Source organism: Dama dama, chromosome 3 (genome assembly GCF_033118175.1).
Source record: "Dama dama isolate Ldn47 chromosome 3, ASM3311817v1, whole genome shotgun sequence".
Lineage (NCBI taxonomy): Eukaryota > Metazoa > Chordata > Mammalia > Artiodactyla > Cervidae > Dama > Dama dama.
In genome coordinates, this window is record NC_083683.1 from 22,700,683 (window position 1) to 22,725,406 (window position 24,724).

General features: G+C 37.9%; 1 protein-coding gene across 1 annotated transcript in view; it reads right to left on the minus strand.

Annotated features, from left to right (window-relative positions):
• The window catches only part of CAPS2 (calcyphosine 2), a 44,654-nt gene continuing 19,930 nt past the window's right edge, over nucleotides 1-24,724 (minus strand). The window contains 10 exon segments of the mRNA XM_061121963.1: nucleotides 1-240; nucleotides 1,741-1,837; nucleotides 5,106-5,231; nucleotides 6,393-6,547; nucleotides 8,368-8,441; nucleotides 9,443-9,561; nucleotides 12,841-12,934; nucleotides 13,023-13,118; nucleotides 13,986-14,060; nucleotides 20,006-20,125. Of these exon segments, the coding sequence (XP_060977946.1) occupies nucleotides 65-240; nucleotides 1,741-1,837; nucleotides 5,106-5,231; nucleotides 6,393-6,547; nucleotides 8,368-8,441; nucleotides 9,443-9,561; nucleotides 12,841-12,934; nucleotides 13,023-13,118; nucleotides 13,986-14,060; nucleotides 20,006-20,125 (1,132 nt within the window). The 3' untranslated portion in view covers nucleotides 1-64.

The window sequence follows — 24,724 nt, forward strand, 5'->3', positions numbered from 1 at the left end:
GATACTTCACATTCATCTCTCCACACTTAGTGCTGGTGACATGTTCATTAAAAAAAAAAAACAACTAAATCCCCCATGGAGTACATATGATATTAACAAAATCTTCATCATCTACTATCCCTATACTTAGACCTTCATAGTAATCTTCAAATTCACCATATGACACCTCATCAGACTTGCTGCAGGCATCTTTTAATGTCTCTAGAAAAGATGATTTGATTTCTTCCTCTGTGGAGTGTCCTGTAAAATAGTACTGACTATGAAACCATGTCCTTAAAAGTCCAGTAAAATGGCTGACAATAAAGAAATACAATGTATGGCAAAAACCACTACAATATTGTAAAGTAATTAGCCTCCAACTAATAAAAATAAATGGGGGAAAAAAAAGAAATACTTAAGTCACCTGATGAAATCTTTTCAGCAATTTGAAATCTTATGTCAAACTACCCATCAATTTATTTAAACATTTACTTGCATGAACTAGAATTTAATGATGGGGACTTAACTATACATTTGAGGCATCTTTTAAGAAAGTCTGATAGAATGTATCCTATATATGTATGGGCAAAATAACAGCTACTACTGTAGATATTTTTGTATTTGTTAATGTTTTAGAGAACTCAGTTTCACTCCCATTAGAAGTGAGGAAAGAAGAAAACAATTTCACTGATATATAGGCTGTTAACACAGTAATGCAATGTGTGAAAGGCATTAGTTACTTTATGAAGCAGTTACTCATAAATGCAACTAGAAAATATTACTAGGATTCAGGATTCAGAGGCCTATGAAAATCTTTGCTGGATGAACTTCCAGTTAATTAAATCATTCTAATTTAATCTCTGACATTAAGTAGGCTATTTCTACTGGTGGGTTATACTGAACATGTTTAATTTTAAACTACAGGAAGATGCTATTGAGAATCACATATGTAAAAAAATTGTAATTCTTTAGTTTGCTATTTAAAGTGAGAACATAAAACATCTAAGTCATCCTTTTTAAAAATTAATTTGATTTTTTAGCTTAGAACAATAAGCTATTGAAATAAGTATCTCTGATTGTATTATGACTGGTTAAAGAGGAGTGATTTCAGCTTAAATACCTTTTTCTTTAAGTAATTTTTGTATTTTTAACTTTTGATAGACATATGTATGTTTATTCCCTTATTCTGCCTTAAATCTTCAACCATAAGCAGACAATAAAACTCAGAGGACTTGCTCCTCAATTATAAATGTAAATGAAAAAAATAAGTACAAATAATAGACCTATGAATTTTTAAATGAAGAAGCTCTCACATTTCTGGTTTAAAAAATTAACTATTTCCTCTCTTAATGGCCTCAAGTCCATGCTATAAATTATAGATACACTATTAACTCACATTTTTGAAATCTAATGCATTTTTTTTCTTTTTTTAAATTTATTTATTTTAGTTGGAGGCTAATTACATTAAAATATTATGGTGGTTTTTGTCATACATTGCATTAATTAGTCACAGGTGTACATGTGTCCCTATCCTGAACCCCCCTCCCACCTCCCTCCCATCCCATCCCTCTGGGTCATCCCAGTGCCCCAGCTGAATACCCTGTTTCATACATCGAACTTAGACTGGTGATCTGTTTCACATATGACAATATACATGTTTCAAAGCTATTCTCTCAAATCATCCCACCCTCGCCTTCTCCCACAGAGTCCAAATTTCTATCCTTTATATCTGCCTAGTGCATTTTGACTTGTAGTAGTTACCTGAAATTACTTGAGCATGCTTCTTTGCACAATAACATTTGCTTATGTCTATAATAGACACACTGCCTGTTTTGTTAAAATCCAGTTTCATAAAGGCCTAAATAAAGAGAAAAATGTTATTTTTTCCTATGAAATCATTAGAACCTAATTTTCCATTCTGCAGTAGGCTATTTTTGAGCTCCAAACAAAGCAGTTTAAAGTACTAAACTGGAATATGCAGGGAGCATCATTAATACAGGGGGAAAGATACTGGAGCAAGATATTAGGTGACCTGCACTTAAGCATTAATTCTACCACTTTCTAGCACTCTGACCTTGAGAAAGTAACTTAACCTCTGTTACCCTGGCTTTCCTCTTTTTAACACTGAGGAGTTGGGTAAAAACCTCACAGTAAAGAATCTGCCTGCAGTGCAGGAGATGAGGGTTTGATCCCTGGGTCCAGAATATCTCCTAGAGAAGGGAAGGCCAACCCATTCCAGTATTCTTGCCTGGAGAATCCCTTAGACAGAGGAGACTGGCGGGCTACAGTCCATGAAGACGCAGAGTCCATGCTAGCGACTCAAGCATGCCCGCACACTAGGAGACACATGGAGTTGATAAATGGCTGGGACTATTTTGATTCAAAAAGTAAACTTGAAACATTCTATCACTAAAATCAATGAGAAAATGAAATGATTTTTAAATGGATTTTGTTACTCTATTTCCTGAAACTTAACACTACCTTTTGAAATGCTAGTTGCTTTACTGCTCCTTTAACTCAATGCAATCCTGTGAATCATAAAATGTATTTTATTGAGAAAAAGAGTGGATCCACAGAAACATACAACAGACCCAAAGCAACATCCCACATTTGCAGATGAGTCAAAACTAGAATGAAGTTTGTTTATTTACAATAATGTCACATATATACGGTACCTCTTGCAGGCTGAATTGCATCCTCTCCAAAATTCATTTGTCGAAGCCCTAACTCCAAGTACTTCAGAGTGTGACTGTAGAAGATAGAGTCTTTAAGTAGGTGACTAAGTTAAAAAGAAATCACTACAGTGGACCCTAATCCAGTATTACTGGCATCCTCGTAAGAAGAGGAGGTTAGGACACAGACAGCACAGACTGGGGGGCTGACCCCGAAACACACAGTGAGAAGACAGCCAATCAGTTACAAGCCTCGGAAGAGACCAACTGCTGACACCTCCATCTTGGACTTCTAGTCTCCAGAATTGTGAGACAATAATTTTCTGCTATATAAGTCATCCAGTGTACGGTATTTGTTGTGGTACCCCTAGCAAACAAAGACTTTTGCTTATTCCCTGGATTTAGAAAAGGCAGAAAACCACTGATCAAAAATTGCCAGCATCCGCTGGATCACTGACAAAGCAAGAGAGTTCCAGGAAAACGTCTGCCTTTGCTTTATTGACTACACCAAAGCCTTTGACCATGTGGATCACAACAAACTGTTGAAAATTCTTCAAGAGATGGGAATACCAGACCACTTGACCTGCCTCCTGAGAAGTCTGTATGCAGGTCAAGAAGCAACAGTTAGAACTGAACATGGAAGAACAGACAGGTTCCAAATTGGGAAAGGAGTACATCAAGGCTGTATATTGTCACCCTGCTTATTTAACTTAGATGCAGAGTGCATCATGAGAAATGCAGGCTGGATGAAGCAAGCTGGAATCAAGATTGCCGGGAGAAGTATCAATAACCTCAGATATGCAGATGACACCACCCTTATGGCAGACAGTGAGGAAGAACTAAAGAGCCTCTTGATGAAAGTGAAAGAGGAGAGTCAAAAAGTTGGCTTAAAACTCAACATTCAGAAAACTAAGATTATGGCATCTGGTCCCATCACTTCATGGCAAATAGATGGGAAAACAATGGAAACAGTGAGAGACTTCATTTTGGGGGGCTCTAAAATCACTGCAGATGGTGACTGCAGCCATGAAATTAAAAGATGCTTACTCCTTGGAAGGAAAGTTATGACCAACCTAGACAGCATATTAAAAAGCAGAGACATTACTTTGCCAACAAAGGTCCATCTAGTCAAGGCTATGGTTTTTCCAGTGGTCATGTACAGATGTGAGAGTTGGAGTATAAAGAAAGCTGAGTGCTGAAGAATTGATGCTTTTGAACTGTGGTGTTGGAGAAGACTCTTGAGAGCCCCTTGGACTGCAAGGAGATCAAACCAGTTCATCCTAAAGGAAATCAACCTTGAATATTCATTGGAAGGACTGATCCTGAAGCTGAAACTCCAATACTTTGGCCACCTGATGTGAAGAACTGACTGCTTAGAAAAGACCCTGATGCTGGTGAAGATTGAAGGCAGGAGGAGAAGAGGACAACAGAGGATGAGATGGTTGGATGGCATCACCGACTCAATGGACATGGGTTTGAGTAGGCTCCGGGATTTGGTGATGGACAGGGAAGTCTGGCGTGCTGCAGTTCATGGGGTTGCAAAGAGTTGGACACGACTGAGTGACTGAACTGAACTGAACTGATTCCCAGGACCGAGACTTACGAAGGAGACAGCCCTTCAGTTTCTGTTCTAGACACTCATACCCATCACCAGGACAAGCAAAGTAAAAATGAATGCAAATTTATAAGCATTATGTGGTGAATTTAACATAAGGTTTTTATCTTGCCTTTTGACCAGTAAAGATATAGATTTTTATATTTTCCATTTGTGCCCAATGTAATTGTTCAGACTACTCTATACACAATATCTTTGTTCCAATATGGGATATATATACATTTCATATTAGATACATATACAAAAGAAAAACTTCATTTTCAAAAGTATGCTTTAAAAATGGCTACTAGAACCAAAGTTATATGTTTTCTCCTACAAAACTCAGGGCTCTTTTTTTAAATTATTGTTTAACATGGTCATTTAAATCTTCATTTTAACATTTAGCAAGCATATTTTAAAAGTAGAGAAACATCTTTAAGTCATCATCTTAATATGCATTGAGCTTGGACACTTGGACAGCTATGATGCTAATAACTTTACATGTATTATCTTAGACCAGTGCTGTGAGATAAGAAACTGAGGCTTGGGGAAACATTTAATAATTGATATAGACATATAGCTTATATGGAGCCAGCAATTTATGGAATTAACAATTTGAAAACTGAAATTTAATTTCAGATTTTATTTTCTTTTTACAGTATTTTCCTTAAACATAGGTTGTTTTGCAGTATAATGGGTAGATTTGTACATGTATGTGTGTTTTTGTGCTTTACTAAACCCACAGTACACTGCAGGGAAAGGGATTTAAAACTTTTCCCATGGTAATTCATTAACGATTTAAGAATGAACCTAACCATCTAGTAAAAGTAACTATTTGAAAGGTTACTTTACAAAGTTACCTTTCGAACAAATGATTTCCTATATTCATTCATTTCACCGATTATGGCACGTTTGAATTCTCCGTAATCAGCCCTGCCATTGCCGTTGCCACTGCTGTTTAGAATTAGCCACAAAGACTCAAAATCCTAGAATTAATCACAGAGAGACTATTGTTACAACTTTAAGTTACATATGGCTATGACTATAATCATCATAGTATTTTGTTATATCTTTTGTTTAGGGCTATACCTAGCCCTAGACAAGGTAGTAGATTTAAGGAAATTCCAAAAAGTTGCATATAAATCCAATCAAAGGTACTAAGCTTATTTAGAGGAACTCTGCAATGGAGATAGTTCCATAAAGTTCAGAAACACTTAAGAGTGGTAATAAATCAAGTATATAATTTTAAATTCATTCCTTTCAATAAATATGCTGCCATTTACTTGAATTTGACCATTTAATTATTTGTAGTGTATTATATCTGTGACAATTAAGAAGTCACTTCACTTACTGGAATGACTCCAATAGGATGAGGACCACTAATAATAAGAGAATCTATATGAAGTGGCATAAAGAAAACATTCACACTTTGGGTAAATGGTATAGAAAGGATCAGGGTTGGGACGGGACGCCTTTAGGTGGAGGTGTCAGTGAAGTGCTCTGAGTAGAGAAAACCTGAGTGATGAGAAAATCCAGCCCTCAGACGCAGAAATCTGCTGGACCTCCACTCACAGTGGAGGGAACCGTGGGTGTAAAGGCTTTGGGGCGATTCCTGGAATGGTCACACCGCCTCTCCTCTTGAAGCCTTCTCATATGCTTCTCCCTCTCCTCAAGTAGCCACTGTCCATGCTCCTCCTCCCCTCTTGTTTGCCTAATTCCTCCTCATCCTTCAAAACTCAGTTCTGATACATGCCCACTCCAGAAATCCCATGAACTTCCTTCTCCTTCTCCACAACCTGGCTTGCAATTTATCTCACATGTTCCAAAAGCATTCTCTCTTTAACACTTAGCATGCTTTTTCTGTAATCATTTATATATTTCTTTCTTTTGATTATAAAGACCTTAAGAGTACAAAGTATGTCTTCTCAGTGTTAGAACAATGCTTGCTTATTAGGTTCTTAATAAGCATATGATGGAGGGATGAATGTTGACATTTAAAAAATCAACAGGATTTTTCTGACAGCTTAATACTGATAATGAGGCATAAAGAAGGAGACAAATGAACTACAAAAACTTCAGTAAAAAAGTGAATAAGGCCACTTATGAATAATAGTCACTCACTGCGGAGAATTATCTGTGGTACCTACGTTTTCAGACACTTCTAAGCGAAATAATTTTAGAGCTTGCTTAAAATCTGCCTTATCTAAAAGTCCATTTCCTTCTTTGTCCAGTTGTTGAAGGTATTTTCCCAATCCAGTCAAAATACGAACACCTCTTTTATGTAGTTGTTCTCTCAGCATGTCTGTTTAGGAAAAAGAGTGATGGAAACTAATTATCCCTATGCATAAATGAATCAAATTGCAATTGTCTCTCTGGTAAGAAAAAAAAGTTGATATATCTGATATAAGGGATGTGAATATGCAACCAGATCATATGTATGACTGGCAAAAGGCTCTGAAAAATAGAATGCTTTTAGTCAAGTGGGTTATACACAAAATCACACGTGAAATATATCAGAGCTATAGCACCACTGTGTGGTGAGAGTGTTATATTTAAATATAGGAAAATAACGGTTCACTTTATCAGCATGAAAATAACCTCAGCATCACAAATAAAATCTTCATTTTTAAAAAATTTTCCAAGCTTCCACTTCACCTGATGGGCCTATATTTTTAATATTTTTCCTCTTTCTTTGTTATTACCAACTGAATTACAAATTTTTGAGTGAAGTACCTGACAGTTTATCAGTTCAAAATTTCTAAAATCATTTGAAATCTTCAAATTGTAGCATATATTTAGTAACATCAAGGTTTTAGAATGCTATCCTATGCATGAGACAAGTGCTCGGGCCTGGTGCACTGGGAAGACCCAGAGGGAGCGGGTAGAGAGGGAGGTGGGAGAGGGGATCGGGATGGGGAACACATGTAAATCCATGGCTAATTCAAGTCAATGTATGACAAAAACCACTACAATATTGTAAAGTAATTAGCCTCCAACTAATAAAAATAAATGAAAAGATAAAAAAATAAAAAATAAATAAAATGCCAACACACACACACACACACACACACACACACACAAAAGAATGCTATCCTATACTTTTACACTTAAAGTAACCCTTTTTGCTAGGAATTTATAAGAAGTTATATCCCTAGGCCCATTCTCTTTGTGGGACAAATTTCATTTGATGCAGTTTGTACCATCTTCACTTAAGAAAATACAGGTAACTTTACCAAAGCAGTTATTAAATATACTGCTTAAAGGGAAAAAAAAATGTCACTAGATACAAGGGTGACAAATCATACTGATCATGATAGAATAAACTTTATTAACAATAGCATCAAGAACATTTCAGAGATCAAATACCAATCCTAGACAACTTTAAAATCTGCTTTTAGCCTTGTTACTCCCATATCATCTTTATACGATAAATCAGGACTTATCAAAATTTATAAATTATTGTTGACTTCTGTGATTACTGGTTTAATGTCTTCCTGCCTTCTTGACTATGAGAGTCAACAAAGGACTTGTCTATTTGAACCTCATAAACTGTACTAATTACAAGAGTAGACTCTAGAAACAAATCTTTAAAATATTTTAGTGTACAAACCTACATATATTTCACATATTATCTATAACAACTCTGAAAGTTAATGAGGTTATTATACCCATTTTAGACATAAAGAAAGAGGTACAAGAGATATATACAAAGTCACACGTCTACTGAATGGAGAGTCCAAACAGGGCTTCCAGTCTAGTACTTTTTTTCTACACTAGGCCACCACAAATCTTTTTATGATACCACAATATAAAATGAGTACTATATTGTAAAAATCGCATATTCATTTCATAGATAAAAACCACACTATCTAGTGCTTTCTAAAATTTTTAAGTTCATAAATGATACAATACTAGTTATTCAGTTAGACTCATTGAAGTAGGAGAAATCCTAAAAATATTTTTAAATATGTATTTGTGTCTAAAATAAAAAGATAGGAAGCAAATAGGCAATATAAATGAAGTGTCATAAAACTAAGTAATATCTGGAAAATACTGCTTTACTCCTTACAAAGAAAATGGTTGAAAATTAAAACTATTTGAGAGTATAGTAATGATACACACCTTGAATGGCCTTGAAAATCATCCTATCATTAGCTTCTTCATTGGTTACATCATCATGTTCCACAGAATCAGTTCTGCAATTGACATGTTCGCCATAATACAAATATACTGTTTTGCAGTCTTAGTATAGGAACTCTAAGATCTCCTTGCTTTAGACTCAAAAAATTCTCAAAGAAAGATAGAAGAGTACTTAGAGATTAATCAAGTCTCCCACCTTTGCTTGCTGCTTTAATGCTTGCTGCCTTAATCCTGAATATGCTAAATCAAGACTAAACTCCTTACATCTCCCAAGAACTATCTTTAAGCATTATATTCAGTTTTATAATTATTTCAATCTTCTATTTAAAAACTTAATTAAAATTATTATTTAAAAGCAGTTTTACCTTTAAATGTAAATACACTATTTTAAAAAGCACAGAAAAAAAAATGCAATCATATTGAACAATACAGTAAAAGACAAGCACAGACTTCCTTATAGCCAGTTTATGGCTATGAGGCCATAACGGCCTCTAATGCACTGATGGTACACCAGTTACTGTAATCTTGACCAAAACAGCACTCCACAAGAATAGCATAAATATTTTCAGCAATTAAAAAAAAAAACAACAACTCAAATTCATTTAAAGCTTTTGATTCATAGCATTATTTTTTCACTATGTATATTATCAATCAATGAATACCACAAGCATGTGGGACCCAAGATTTTTTTAGTGCTTAGAAGAAGCAGCACTCTAAAAACATGGGAAAAGTTATTATAATATACTGTATCTCATTTTTTAAAATGTATTACTTTGTAGCATTTACTAAAATTAAAATGTTATAGTATAGGCAAATTAATAAAGTACTTTAACTAACTTAAAATGGGACATTTTAAATCTCCATTTGATTGTAACTGTTCCCACACATGGAGTGTATTTGAGTACAAGATATAGAACATAAAATAGACATGTATAGCTATGTTTTATTTTTTTAAATGTAAATCTTAACTAAAATCAAAACACTTTGATATAAATCTAATTTTAATATAATAAAAAATAATAATACCTCTAAAGTTACAAATGCATGTGTGACTTACTTGAGAGAATCCAAAGCTCTCCAGTCAACATCTGTGATTCGAAGTGTAAGCACTGTGTTTTCTTTTACACTTTCTGGAAGTCTGGGATGATCAGAGCTCAAAAACGTCAAGTTTGCGCCCTAAAGAAGTTAACAAATGAATTATTTTAACTATGAAGTATATAAGAAAGTAAAATACAACTAATTTTAAATATTCAATTTTGATTACATCTAATGTAGTATACTTTTATACTAATAAATAAGTATATTGAAAGAATATTTAGAAACCACACAGGCTTCAGCTAATAATATAGGAAAATAGAACTAATTTCACAATCTCCCAATTTGAACAATCTTAGATGTAACAATTGACATGAAAAAAAATAAGAAGAATTTCAGTTTTGTTTTTTTTTTTTTTTAAGAATCAGAGGAAAAAAAGAACAAATTATCTCCGTGGAAATTATGACACTCCAAAATATAGAAATAGAGCTACTGATCTACAGAGAGATGTGCTGCAAACTGCTGAACTATGACCGATGCATTAGCCTCTTTCGCCCGGTATTTTGAACACAGTCGTGTGTATGTGTTTACTGCTGTGCGGGGCCTCCGTTGCTCTGTGCAGGCCTTCTCCAGCTGCAGAGAGTGGGGCCCCCTCTGCTGCAGTGAGGCTCCTCCCCGCAGTGGCTCCTCTCCGCGGAGCGCAGACTCGATCACGCGGCCTTCAGCGGCTGTGGCCTGCGGGCTCTGCAGTGCAAGCTCACGAGCTGTGGTGCAAGGGCGTAGGTGCTCCATGGCGTGTGGGGTCTTCCCAGACCAGGGATCCAACCCACGGCCCCTACACTGGCAGGGGAATTCTTATCCACTGCTCCACCAGGGAAGTCCTCTTTCACCTGGTATTTTGATAACAAATACTACATATATGTAAAACTAAGCTTTGAAAAGACCCTGATGCTGGGAAAGATTGAGGGCAGGAGGAGAAGGGGACCACAGAGGATGAGATGGCTGGATGGCATCACCGACTCGATAGACATAGGTTTGGGTGGACTCCAGGAGTTGGTGATGGACAGGGAGGCCTGGCATGCTGTGGTTCATGGGGTCGCAAAGAGTTGGACACGACTGAGCGGCTGAACTGAACTGAACTGAAATACTAAGCTTAACCTGTTTAGAGAATCAAGGCTTTGGTGAAAAAATTCCCCTCGAAAATCCTTCATCCAAACTTAGAAAATTGTTGTTATTTTAATTTCTGAGTTTCTCAAATATCAGTCAGTTCAGTTCAGTTCAGTTCAGTTGCTCAGTCGTGTCCGACTCCTTGCAACCCCATGAATCACAGCACACCAGGCCTCCCTGTCCGTCACAAAATCCCGGAGTTTACTCAAACACACGTCCATCGAGTCGGTGATGCCATCCAGCTATCTCATCCTTTGTCATCCCCTTCTCCTCCTGCCCCCAATCCCTCTCAGCATCAGGGTCTTTTCCAGCGAGTCAACACTTGGCATGAGGTGGCCAAAGTATTGGAGTTTCAGCTTCAGCATCAGTCCTTCCAATGAACACCCAGGACTGACCTCCTTTAGGACTGACTGGTTGGATCTCCTTGCAGTCCAAGGGACTCTCAAGAGTCTTCTCCAACACCACAGTTCAAAAGCAGCAATTTTTCGGCGCTCCGCTTTCCTCACAGTCCAACTCTCACATCCATACATGACCACTGGAAAAACCATAGCCTTGACTAGATGGACCTTTGTTGGCAAAGTAATGTCTCTGCTTTTTAATATGCTGTCTAGGTTGGTCATAACTTTCCTTCCAAGGAGTAAGCATCTTTTTATTTCATGGCTGCAGTCATCATCTGCAGTGATTTTGGAGCCCCCCAAAATAAAGTCTGACACTGTTTCCACTGTTTCCCCATCTATTTGCCATGAAGTGATGGGACCGGATGCCAAGATCTTAGTTTTCTGAATGTTGAGCTTTAAGCCAATTTTTTCACTCTGCTCTTTCACTTTCATCAAGAAGCCTTTTAGTTCCTCTTCACTTTCTGCCATAAGGGTGGTGTCATCTGCATATCTGAGATTATTGATATTTCTCCCAGCAATATAGTCAAATATAAATAAACACAAATTTAAAGTAATATGCTTAACTATCTCTTTTGAAAATAAGGGGAGAAATTTCTCTCCTTTTTCCTAGAGCATTTACTTTAGAAAACTATAAGTACTTTCTCTACTCTTTGAAATGTTTATAAGCTCTCTTGAAATTATTATTTAGACAATAGAGACTACTTGATATGTGCAATGTAATTCAATGCAATCTGGTCCTTTGTACTAGTTTTCAATCCATTCCCCAGACTGCAACCAGAGAAATCTGTCTAAATCACAAACCTATTGATGCTACCTCCTTTCATTCCATCCACCTTCTTACCTTTCAGTGACTCCCCAAGACAGTTTAGATAAGTCTTTAACAAAAGGCCACTCTTAGTAAGTTCTCATTTGCCTCTTGCTGGTCCCCACCTTGAAGTCGAGTTCAGAGGACTGAACTCCTTTCAGTTCTCAAAAAAAGCCATGTCTTTCGAGCTTTTGTTCTTTGCATGACCTGTCTTCTCACCTGAAAGCCTTGCCTCCCCTCTTCCATCTACATATCCTGGCCTGCCTACGTCCAGGTTGGATGGCACTCCCTGAAGAAGCCTCCTTTGACTCTGCAAAATTGGGTCATTGCCCTGCCTATCTGGCCCTCTGATCTCTTTCCCGTTAGAATATAATTCCCACAAAAGCAAGGATTCTTTTCAAGTTATTTACAGTTCTATTTCCAATGCTTAGCCTATGAGTATATGTTTTATATGAATGATCATTGTGGGTAGTGAGATAACATGAATGTGATCATTTCAAATTTCAGAGCAGTGTACAACTTCCAACATTACCTATGATCAATTCACACTAAGGAATCCTTGTGATATGCCACACACCAGGACTTGTGCCAAGCAGGCAAATCACAAGGAAGGTGAGCTAACCAGGAGATCTACGACAGCTCCAGAAGCCAAGCACCCCTCTGTGTGGAGAAAAATGTATGTCCCCAGAAGATAAGCCTGCATTAGGTGGAGAATTACTCCTGGTACTACTGAAGTAACCGCTGACCCAGTGGTACAGCCTTTAAAAGCAGCCAAACACCAGCTCTCTGGGCTTCCATTGCAGGGTAGGTTGGGGGGGAGCGGGGAGCTGAGTAGGGTCACAAAGAATAAACGCTATGCTTAGATTCAGACCACTGGGATCTGGACCTGGGAGGCACCCCCTCTCCTAGAGAAACATCAACCATTGGCCAACATAAATGCCCCTGCCCAGGAAAGAGGGAAAAGAATAAACTGGGAACGAGAAACCCTGCTCCCCTAGCCCCACAGGATCCCTCAAAATCCAACACCAGGTAGTAAAACACTGAACTTACAATATAAAGATCACCAAGTCGGTACTGCTTTCCTTTTCTTCGTCCACGCTGATGACAATAAATGTTTTTTTGAATAAAAGGAAGCACATTTGTTCTAGAAGTTAAACGACAAAAATGTGAAATTATTCAGCTTCTCTGGGAAATAGTCCTCTTGAGAGCTGTAATGATGTTTAATGGCATACCTGTTTTTCCCAAATTGCCGATACTCATAAATTGTAAGGGACTGGTCATGAGTGAAAAAGAATCCGACCAGCTCTCTGCAAGCATCACGTCCATTTCTAGAAAAAGAAAATGGTATCAAAGATTTTCAAGTGGGATACTTTTCATATTTAATGATAGATGGATTCTATGTGTCAAACAGAGATAGCAGGATTTGCTCAAATGCATGGTTATGGGAAACCACAAGGAAAAAATGACAGAGCTTGCCAAAGTGTCAACTTAATTCTGATTTGGATGGAGAAAAAAGCTTTATCTTATACTAATATGAATATGGATATATGACAATGTAGATTACTAATTTGGCTTAGACTTTTAAGATAGTGAAAGACCTTAAAAAAATGTTGAGCTTGTAAGAAGCCACAAGATAGATATACATTTATTACCTTTTGTCATGGAAATTTTAAAATCACTGAACAAATATGCTTATTTCTAAAAAGCCACTTTACCTTTAATATTCATGAAGAACATCAAGTAGCATTATGTGTTACTGGCAGTTTGCAAGACTAGATAACAGATTTAAGAACCACCTTCCTTGTCACTTTACTACATCTACCAATGTCACTTTACTACATCTACTGTTACTTTAAGCCATTAAAGTGAAGTTAAATAAATTACATAAAGGTTAATATTTAAGTAGTTTAGAATCTTCTAGTAGTAACATGTATCTTTAAAAATTCACTTTTACTTCTTTTTGAAAGACATTTTAAAATCACATTTTAAATAATTTCTAATTAAAATGTTTTTCTTTTAGACTCATGCTCCTCATAATTTTTGTAAGAGATTAAATATATATTACCTAAAAATGGTTGTGGTAAATTCACTTAAATGTAAAAAATTTAACTAACTTCATTATTGCTATCTCTATTTGAAAAGAAAATACCTTTTAATAATCATAGGATTAAAAAATGTAATAAAGTCACAATTACCTTGATATGATCCTACCATCAAACTGCACTTTATGAGAAAGGATATTTTCAGTTAATGTAGACTGGGTTCTTACCCTGGTAAGAAATACAATTGTTAATAATTATTTTTAAAATATCTACATTAGATAAGAAAAGTACCCAAGAGTTACATCAGTATTTTCAAATGCACATATTGGATAAAGATGAGGTTTAAACCTCTTTTTATTCCAGACTGCTATTGCTATGGCAGACTCAGAAGAAAGAACCCCGACTGTGGTATATAATGGGCTTCCCTGGCGGTTCAGTGGTAGAGAATCCACCTGCCAATGCAGGAGACGTAGGTTTGATTCCTGGATCAGGCAGATACCCTGGAGCAGGAAACGGCAACCCGCTCCAGTATCCTTCAGCAGAAAATTCCATGAACAGAGGAGCCTGGTGGGCTATACAGTCCATGAGGTCACAAAAGAGTCGGACATGACTTAGCAACTAAACAAAAACAACAAGTTGTATATAATACATGAATAACTTCTCTGCCGGAACGTATCATATCAAAGTGCTAGGACAGCCAGTGTGAAAGAGAGGTCGCATGTTTGTGCCTGGTACTGTGGCGAAGCTAACCAACAGCCATGTCTAAGCCTCTTCTTTGCCTCTCTCCCATCACAGGATTTTCATTCTTAGCCTCTTACAACTAGAAGTGACTAAGGGACCCAGCTCTCCCAGTAGACTTCCAGGAAAGACTTTCTTTTGTCCTGATGAGAGACCGGCCCGGAAAGAGTCCCTGCCTGTGAACATGGCAGGGATATGATGCTGGAAGCCACAGAGCCATCGGGCAACCGGAAAGATCTCAGGGAAGCCAGCCCAGAGCTGTGCCTCACTGAGCCACTGAACTAAAACCAACAGCTGGCCACCTCCAAGCAGCCGGTTGTATAAGGAAAATAAATCCTGATTCGTTTAGGCCACTGTCAGTCAGGTCTTCAGTGATGGGTAGCCAAAAATATTCCTTGCCAAAACAGGGTAGAGACAAAGAGTGCTGGATGAGGCCATAGTTATAGCTGTGAGACCTCAAATCAGTTATTTAGTCTTTATGGCTTTTAGATGGCACTGAATGATCTCACAAAGACTGCCAGTCCTAAAATTCTGTTTAATAATATGAAGTAAAACCCAATGACACACACTTTGACACCCTACTACCAATATTCTCCTCTGAAGATTCAGTGATGTCTCTTTACATCCCTTCCTAAGTAGTTTTATGATATTCCCATAAAACTGCAGCTATAATGAAATTGCAATACTGTAAACAGTAAGTGTGTAGCTCACTGAGATCTTGAAATGTCATACCTCTATAAAAATCTAGGTCTCAATGAAAGGTAAGCAACATACAGCAAATAAGAACCTGTAAATCAAATGAGAGTTCTGAACACAGAATGGAGCCATGAAAGTTTGGTCATCTCAATTCACTTTAATCCATTAGTAATAACGTGTTCATTGAGCACCCACTATGTGCCTGAAATAATTCTAAATGCTGAGAAAATAAAAGCAATAACAATAATAGCTACTATTTTTTAAGAACTTCCCAGACACTAGTCTGTGTTAAAATCTTTTTAATGTGTATTGGTTCATTTAATGCTTGTAGTAACTCAATGAATTAAATGTTATTATCCCCATTCTAAAAATAAGGTTTATACAGTTAAACAGTTAGCACATGGCATAGCCAAAAAAAAAAAAAAAATTGCTCGTAACCATTACATTATATTGCTTCTCAAAGGTAAACAGAACTCAGTTTAACAGTGATAGATTGAAATAACAGCTTCAAGGATTCTAGAGTCTTCTTGAAGAGACAAAAAAAAAAAAAGGCATTTATATTATAAAATGGGAAGTTCCATGTTGGAGTTTTTGGTATCCAATACATAGCACCAATACTTCTCCAAGTTCTTAACTGATGGAGAAATAAGAATCAGGTGGATGAAGACTCACATATAAATTTTCTTATTGCTAAAGCAGTTGGAAATCATGGTTTAGAAATGGAGCAACAACAAGCTAAGTCCTTAACACTAGACTTAAGCAGACTAGCCCACTCATTCCCACTGGGGAGGCGCCCTGTGAAGCTCGGTGCACGGGACAGAGTATGCACTTCTGCAGACAGCTGGGTCAAGGAGCAAGAGCAGAGGAAGGCCTGCACTACACGTGCCTACGCCTGCTTCCCGCTCTATGGAGCAGGATCTTTTCCTCCTCTTCCTCTGGGAATAATGACTAAGGGCAGTGAAGTCCATCCATTCAATAATTCTAAGCAAACCCCCACAGGATTTTTTGTAGAACTAGACTAGCTAAATCTAAAACTTATATCGAAAAGGAAGGAGCCAAAGTGTGCCAAGATAATACTAAAGCTAAACAAGCTTTAAGTATTTAATATATAACAGTACTAATTAAGACAGGATAATTCTGGTGCAGGGAGGCATAACAGGTAGATGAGACTGAAAAAAAAAAAAAAAACAACAACCACCACCACCTAGAAACCAACCATACATTTGTAACAACTTCATATATGACATAAGTGGCATTACAAGTCAGAGAGAGGAGTTAGTGGTAGGGAGAGGTTTTGTAATGATACAAAGGACACTAACAATAAATGGATAGATTGGTAAACTGGTCTACAATAAATTTAGCAACTCTTGTTCATCAAAAGACATGATCAAGAGAATGAAAAGGGGACCAGAGGATAGGAAAATGCACTTCTAACAAATATAGCTGAAAAAGGACTTATAACTAGAATATATAAGTAAGGTCCACAAATCAATATGGAAAAGATAACCCAATAGACTTGAAGGGACTATATAGGATATCCTATAAGAGGATGCCCAGATGACAAACAAACATATGCAGAAGTGCTCAACATCATTAGTCTTTAGTGAAATGTAAGTGAAAATCACCAATGTATACCCATAAAATCACCAATATATACCTATGTTCAACTACCACACAACTGTACTCATCTCACAAGCTAGCAAAGTAATGCTCAAAATTCTCCAAGCCAGGCTTCAATGGTACACGAACCATGAACTTCCAGATGTTCAAGCTAAATTTAGACAAGACAGAAGATGCAGAGATCAAATTGCCAACATCCATTGGATCATCAAAAAAGCAAGAGAATACCAGAAAAACATCTACTTCTGCTTTATTGACTATGCCAAAGCCTTTGAACTGTGTGGCTCACAACAAACTGTGGAAAATTCTTAAAGAGATGGGAATACCAGACCACCTGACCTGCCTCCTGAGAAATCTGTATGCAGGTCAAGAAGCATGGAACAACAGACTGGTTCCAAATCGGAAAAGGAGTACATCAAGGCTTAACTTATATGCAGAGTACATCATGACAAATGCTGGGCTGGATGAAGTATAAGCGGGAATCAAAATTGCCAGGAGCAATATCAACAACTTCAGATACACAGATGACACCACCCTTATGGCAGAAAGTGAAGAACTAGATTCTCTTGATGAAAGTGAAAGAGGAGAGTGAAAAAACTGGCTTAAAACTCAACATTCAAAACATGAAGATTATGGCATATGGTGCCATCACTTCATAGCAAATAGATGGGGAAACAATGGAAACAGTAACAGAATTTATTTTGGGGGCTCCAAAATCACTGCAGATGGTGACCGCAGCCATGAAATTAAAAGAAGCTTGCTCTTTGGAACAGAAGTTATGGCCAACCTAGACAGCATATTAAAAAGCAGAGACATTACTTTGCCAACAAAGGTCCATCTAGTCAAAGCTGTGGTTTTTCCAGTAGTCACGTATGGATGTGAGAGTTGGACTGTAGAAAAAGCTGAGTGCCAAAGAATTGATGCTTTTGAACTGTGGTGTTGGAGAAGACTCTTGAGAGTCCCTTGGACTGCAAGGAGATCCAACCGGTCCATCCTAAAGGAGATGAGTCCTGAATATTCACTGAAAGGACTAATGCTGAAGCTGAAACTCCGATACTTTGGCCACCTGATGTGAAGAACTGACACTTTAGGAAAGATCCTAATGCTGGTAAAGATCGAAGGCAGGAGGAGAAGGGGAGGATGAAGGATGAGATGGTTGGGTGGGATCACCAACCTGATAAGCATGAGTTTGAGCAAGCTCCACGAGTTGGTGATGGACAGGGAAGCCTGATGTGCTGCAGTCCATGGGGTCACAAAGAGTCAGACAGGACTGAGTGACTGAACTGACTGATACCCATAAGAGGAACTAAAATGAAAAATACAGATAATTACCAGTACTTGTAAAGATACTGTGCTACTAGCACCTTCTTACTGCTACCGGTGGGAGTTTTAATTGCAGCAACCACTTTGGAAGACTATTTGGCAGTATTCTTTAAAGCTAAACATATGCATAGTAAATGGGCCAGCAATTCCACTTCTAAGTGAGTACTGAGCAGAGATGAGTACATATGTTCACCAAAAGGCATGCACTGAAGTTCATGGCAGCACTGTTCATAAACTGCCAAATGTCCACCAACAGCTGTGAATAAACAAACTGTGGTATATTCATACAAGAAAATACTGTACAGTAATGAGGATAGAGGACAACTGCAAATAACACAGATTAAACTCACAAACATAACGTTAAGCAAAAGAATTCAGGCTCAGAGTCCAAGCTTTGTGAGTTCATGTAAATTTATAAGCAGAGAGTAACAATCTACAATGTTAGGATGGAGACGTTACCCCGGGGTGGCAGAGGAGCTGTGGAGTAACTGAGGAGCAGCATGTGGGTGGTTTCCGGGGTGCTGATCTATTTCCTGGTCTAGGAATAACACATACGTTTTGTGCAGTTTGTGAAAATTCCTATGCTGTACATTTAAAATGTGTACACTTTGTGAATGAATGTTTTATTTCTATAAAAGTTTACTTTAAGAAAGAGAAGTTTAGACATGTGGGAGCTGAGTGATGGCCCCTGAAAGATACTCATATCCTTACCTTCAGGACACATAATTAATTTACACATGATAACAGGGACTTTGCAAATGTGATTAAGTTAAAGATCTGGAGATGAGATTAACCAGGATTATACAGGTAGGGTCAGTGCAATCACAAGTGTTTTATAAAAGGAAAGCAGAAGGATATGTGATACCTACAGAAGAGGAACAGCAGAGTAATAACACTCCTCTGCTTTGAAGAAGGAAGAAGGGACCACAAGCCAAGGAATAAAGGCAGCCCCTAGACACTGAAAAAGGCAAAGAAGCGATTCTTCCCTGAAGCCTCCAGAAGGAATGCAGTCCTGTCAGCACCTTGATTGTAGGTTTCTGAACTCCAGAAGTGGAAGAGAATAAATTTGCGTTGTTTTAAAAATACTGTTTGTCGTAATCTGTTACAGCAGCAATAGGAAATTAATACATGATACCTTCAAATATTTAAAGGTATGGAAACTTCTAGAAAATAAGATAAGGCTTCTAGAAATAAGATAAGAATGAGACAAAAGACCAAAGTTATAAGAAAGTACTGACAATTATAACAATCTGAAAATATTAAAAAACTGCTCTAAGAACTGGTGGGTTTTCTATTCTATTAAATCTGAGGCTCAATGTCAATTATCAGTGAAGTTGGCAAGAACTTCCAGTGGACTGCACCAGCGAACCATAAAAGTCCACTCCAAACCAAGTACTTTGTGCTTCACAAAGGACTTGGTACTTTGTACTTTGTAAAAGGCAAAAAGTAATATTTTTTAAAAAATACTAATTTTGAATATATTATGTCATTGAAATTCAGCCAACATACATTATGCACATACAAATCTTTTGGTTACTACATTGTGTCTTTTCACATGTATTATTGCCTAAATTTCTGGCTGTCATTCCTAAATTATAAATAGAACATCTGGAGGGCAAAGTTTACCCCAATATCTTAAAGTGACAGAACTGGGATCTGAACTCCAAAAATTCCACTTTCCTTTATACAGAAAAACTAAAAACACAAAGGAAAAAATTTCCATTAGATACAAAAGTACATTTGAAAAATATATTTATAACATACTACATCCTTATTTTATATAAAGACCTTCTTACTTCGTTTCATGTAGTGTTCTTCTCCTGAATCGAATAGGTGCCAGCTTTGAATCTGGAAGGATATGAGCAATTTCTTGCTTCTCAGAGGTTAAATTTTGCTCTGGATCACTAATTACAGCCCTACACAGGAAAATACAACAGTCTGACAATTAAATATTATCATGAAATGCTCTAGTATTCACATATTTATAAGCAATTGGAAAAACCCATATACAAATGCCAATTTATACTACTGGCAGAATGACCTGTCAGATATTAAATGAATAAATTTAATCATTAAAAACATCATAAAAGTGAATATTCTTATTTATCTCTTTTTCCATAAGTATTATCCAAAAAGAAATTGAAATTTCTGGGAGAATTTGGAGCTTCAGGTCTTCCTCTTACTATTCTTTAAACAAAGACTGTGCTGATGACTTCTGAATAAAAGACAGGAAGTAAAATATGTAAGCAACCATATGGATTTCTGGGGTGGGGAGGAAGCATTCCAAGCAGAAGGGAAAATAAATGCAAAATGCCTGAGACATCAGTGAATCTGGTATGTTTCAGAAGGAATGAAGCCAGATGGCAAAGCAGAGTAAACAAGAGAGAAGTAGGAAAAGGAGTCTAGGGTCTAACGGTGGGCAAAACATGCAGGGACTGGGGAGAATGTGTTACTGACCCCAGATTTTTAGCACTCCTTATTCATGCCCTTGGCATGCCCTCATTATAAAGGCAGTGTACTTTCTTTGGCTTTAAGTTTAGCCATCGGAAATGCTTTGGCAGCCAGATGGCTCTGCTGATCTGACCTGAACTAATTCATGCAAGTGTGGGTTGTTTGGGAATCTGTTCATCTAGGATAATCTTGGCTAAGTGGTCCAGCTGCATGTAGAGAAGGACTTTCTTTTTGAGAACAAGTGGGTTAACCAAGCTAACAAAGATGGCAGAAGCACAAAAAAGCAAATGGAAACATGAGCTTTTTTAAGGATTAAACTCAGAATTAAGCCCACTGCTTTTGGTCATATATAATGGGCCAAAGTAAGTGAAAAGTAATAGCTACTCAGCCATGTCTAGCCTGGACAGCTGACCTGAAGACACATGAACTATAATTCATGACTACTGTTCTACGCTACTAGGTTTTATAGCGATATGTAACCAATACACGTGCATGCTCAGTCACTTCACTCATGTCTGATTCTGCTGCCCCAGGGACTGTAGCCCACAAGGCTCCTCTGTGCATGGGAGTCTCCGGCCAAGAATACTGGCACGGGTTGCCATTTCCTCTTCCAGAGGATCTTCCCGACCCAGGGACTGAACATTTGTGTCCTCCGTCTGCTGCATGGTAGCAGATTCTTTACCCACTGAGCCACCTGGGAAGCAACCAATACGTAGGTCTTACAGATTTTACTCTGATTGAGATGGGAAGTTACTGGAAGGTTTGATGTGGCTTATGTTTTAATGGACTCACTCTGGCTGCTAGGTTGAGAATAGACCAACTAGGGGCAAATGCGGGTACAATGAGTCCAATTAGAAACTGTCTGAAATAATCCAGGAGATAGGAGATGACAGGGTGAACACGGAGGGGAGTAGCAGGGGGGGGATAAATTTATTTGATGGGAGACCTGAGTTTGCCAATGAACTGCATGTAGGATTTCAGAGAAAGAGAAGGATTAAAGGCATTAACAAGATTTTAGGCCTAAATAACTTGAAGAATTATTACAAATAGCTGAGAAAAGAAAAGATGCAAAAGGCAATGGAGAAAAGGAAAGACATACCCATTTGAATGCAGAGTTTCAAGGAATAGCAAGGAGAGATAAGAAAGCCTTCCTCAGTAATCAGTGCAAAGAAATAGAGGAAAACAATAGAATGGGAAAGACTAGAGATCTCTTCAAGAAAATTAGAGATACCAATGGAACTTCTCACAAAGATGGGCACAAAAAAGGACAGAAATGGTATGGACCTAACAGAAGCAGAAGACATTAAGAAGAGGTGGCAAGAATACACAGAAGAACGATACAAAAAAGATCTTCATGACCCAGGTAATGACGATGGTGTGATCACTCACCTAGAGCCAGACATCCTGGAATGTGAAGTCAAGTGGGCCTTAGGAAGCATCACTACAAACAAAGCTAGTGGAGGTGATGGAATTCCAGTTGAGCTATTTCAAATCCTGAAAGATGATGCTGTGAAAGTGCTGCACTCAATATGCCAGCAAATTGGGAAAACTCAGCAGTGGCCACAGGACTGGAAAAGGTCAGTTTTCACCAATTCCAAAGAAAGGCAATGCCAAAGAATGCTCAGACTACCACACAAGTGCACTCAGCTTACATGTTAGTAAAGTAATGCTCAAAATTCTCCAAGCCAGGCTTCAACAGTACATGAAACATGATCTTCCAGATGTTCAAGCTGGATTTAGAAAAGGCAGAGGAACCAGATATCAAACTGTCAACGTTTCATAGATCATCAAAAAAGCAAGAGAATTCTAGAAAAACATCTACTTCTGCGTTATTGACTACACCCAAGCCCTTGACTGGGTGGATCATAATAAACTGTGGAAAACTCTTCAAGAGATGGGAATACCAGACCACTTGACCTGCCTCCTGAGAAATGTGTATGCAGGTCAAGAAGAAACAGTTAGAACTGGACACGGAAAAACAGACTGGTTGCAAATAAGAAAAGGAGTATGTCAAGGCTGTATATTGTCACCCTGCTTATTTAACTTATATGCAGAGTACATCATGAGAAGCGCTGGGCTGAATGAAGCACAAGATGGAATTAAAATTGCCGGAAGAAATATCAATAGCCTCAGGTATGCAGATGACACCACCCTTATGGCAGAAAGTGAAGAAGAACTGAAGAGCCTCTTCATGAAAGTGAAAGCAGAGAGTGAAAAAGTTGGTTTAAACTCAACATTCAGAAAACTAAGATCATGGAATCCAGTCCCATCACTTCATGGCAAATAGATGGGGAAACAATGGAAACAGTGATAGACTTTATTTTGGGGGGGGCTCCAAAATCTCTGCAGATGGTGACCACAGCCATGAAATTAAAAGATGCTTGCTCCTTGGAAGGAAAGTTATGACCAACCTAGATAGCATATTAAAAAGCAGAGACATTACTTTGCCAACAAACGTCTGTCTAATCAAAGCTATGGTTTTTCCAGTGGTCACGTATGGATGTGAGTTTTGGACTATAAAGAAAGCTGAGCAATGAAGAATTGATGATTTTGAACTATAGTGTTGGAGAAGACTCTTGAGAGTCGCTTGGACTGCCAGGAAATCAAACCAGTCAATCCTAAAGGGAAACAGTTCTGAATAGTTACTGGAAGGACTAATGCTGAAGCTCAAACTCTGATATTTTGGCCCCCTGACATGAAGAACTGTCTGCTTAGAAAATACCCTGATGCTGGTAAAGATCAAAGGCAGGAGGAGAAGGGGACAACAGAGGATGAGAATGTTGGATGGCATCACTGACTCGATGGACATGAGTTTGAGTAAGCTCTGGGAGTTGGTGATGGACAGGGAAGTCTGGTGGTGCTGCAGTTCATGGGGTTGCAGAGTAGGACATGACTGAGCCACTGAACTGATGGACTGAACTTGAAGAATATTGTTGCCATGGAAGAAAACTAAAGAGGATTTCATAATGAGGGAAGGAGAGAGAACAACTTTCAGAAACCAAAGTAACATCTTCCAACATTACTTTGGGATTTTGATTAGCACAGCATCAGCATATAGATGGTTACTGAAGACCCGATACTGGATCAAATCACCTAGAATGTAAAAGGAGAAGTCCAAGAAGTAGAAGTCCTTGTGTGTGTATGCCTGTGTATAAAGATAGGAGAGGTGAAGAGGAACTAAGAAAGGAGGCTGAGGATTGGAAAGTAGGAGGATAAGCCAGCCACGTGCGGTATGCCAGAAGCCAAAGGAGGGAAAAGAGTGCTTCAAAGACAAGAAAGTTCTCAGCCCAGTAGATGGCGCTGATGGGGTCAGTAACTGAGAATTAGGAAACTGCCATTAACCAGCAGTATTGGATGTCACTAGTTATCTCAGGAAGAGACACTGCAGTGGCATTTTGGGAGTGAAAATGTAAAGTCGGTTCATGAGGTAATAAAAGGAGAAATACTGAAGATTGTAAGCAAAACTGTGTCAAAAAATTAACTAAGAAATATGCATATAGACTATCATTCTTTCTCTCTGCCAACCAACTAAGTAGTTATCTTTTTCAAAGCTAACCTTGAGTCTTACCTCTGCTGTGAAGGCTTCCTAGACTTTTCCAGCCTCTTCTGAAATCCTGCATTACTTACATATTCATGCAATTTAGCACAGCAGGTATTGAAACTTTATCTAGTTTTCTAAGAGTTGTGAAATTTTACATTAGGCTTTAAAACTCCTGACAATCCCACAGTTCCCAAACTGTGCACTGAGTCACACTCGGGTGTCACAGGGAAGGCAAAGGAACACCGCTGGATATTTTCAGGTTTTGAGGGAAATAGTGATAGTTCATAATTGTGGCATGCCACAAAATCTACTAGCTCCAAGTAATTCACAGCTTCAGCAAAATACCACATGACACTCCGTCAATGAATGATAGCATATCTTTGCAAAAAGGCTTTTCTACAGTTGCTGTGATAAAAAGCAGGTGCTACGTGGACTAGAAAGTGCGAGTGGCCGCATTCTATACAATTCTAAGATTTGAGAGATTATTTGTCATCCAAGAAGTGCATATGTACCATTAGTGAGT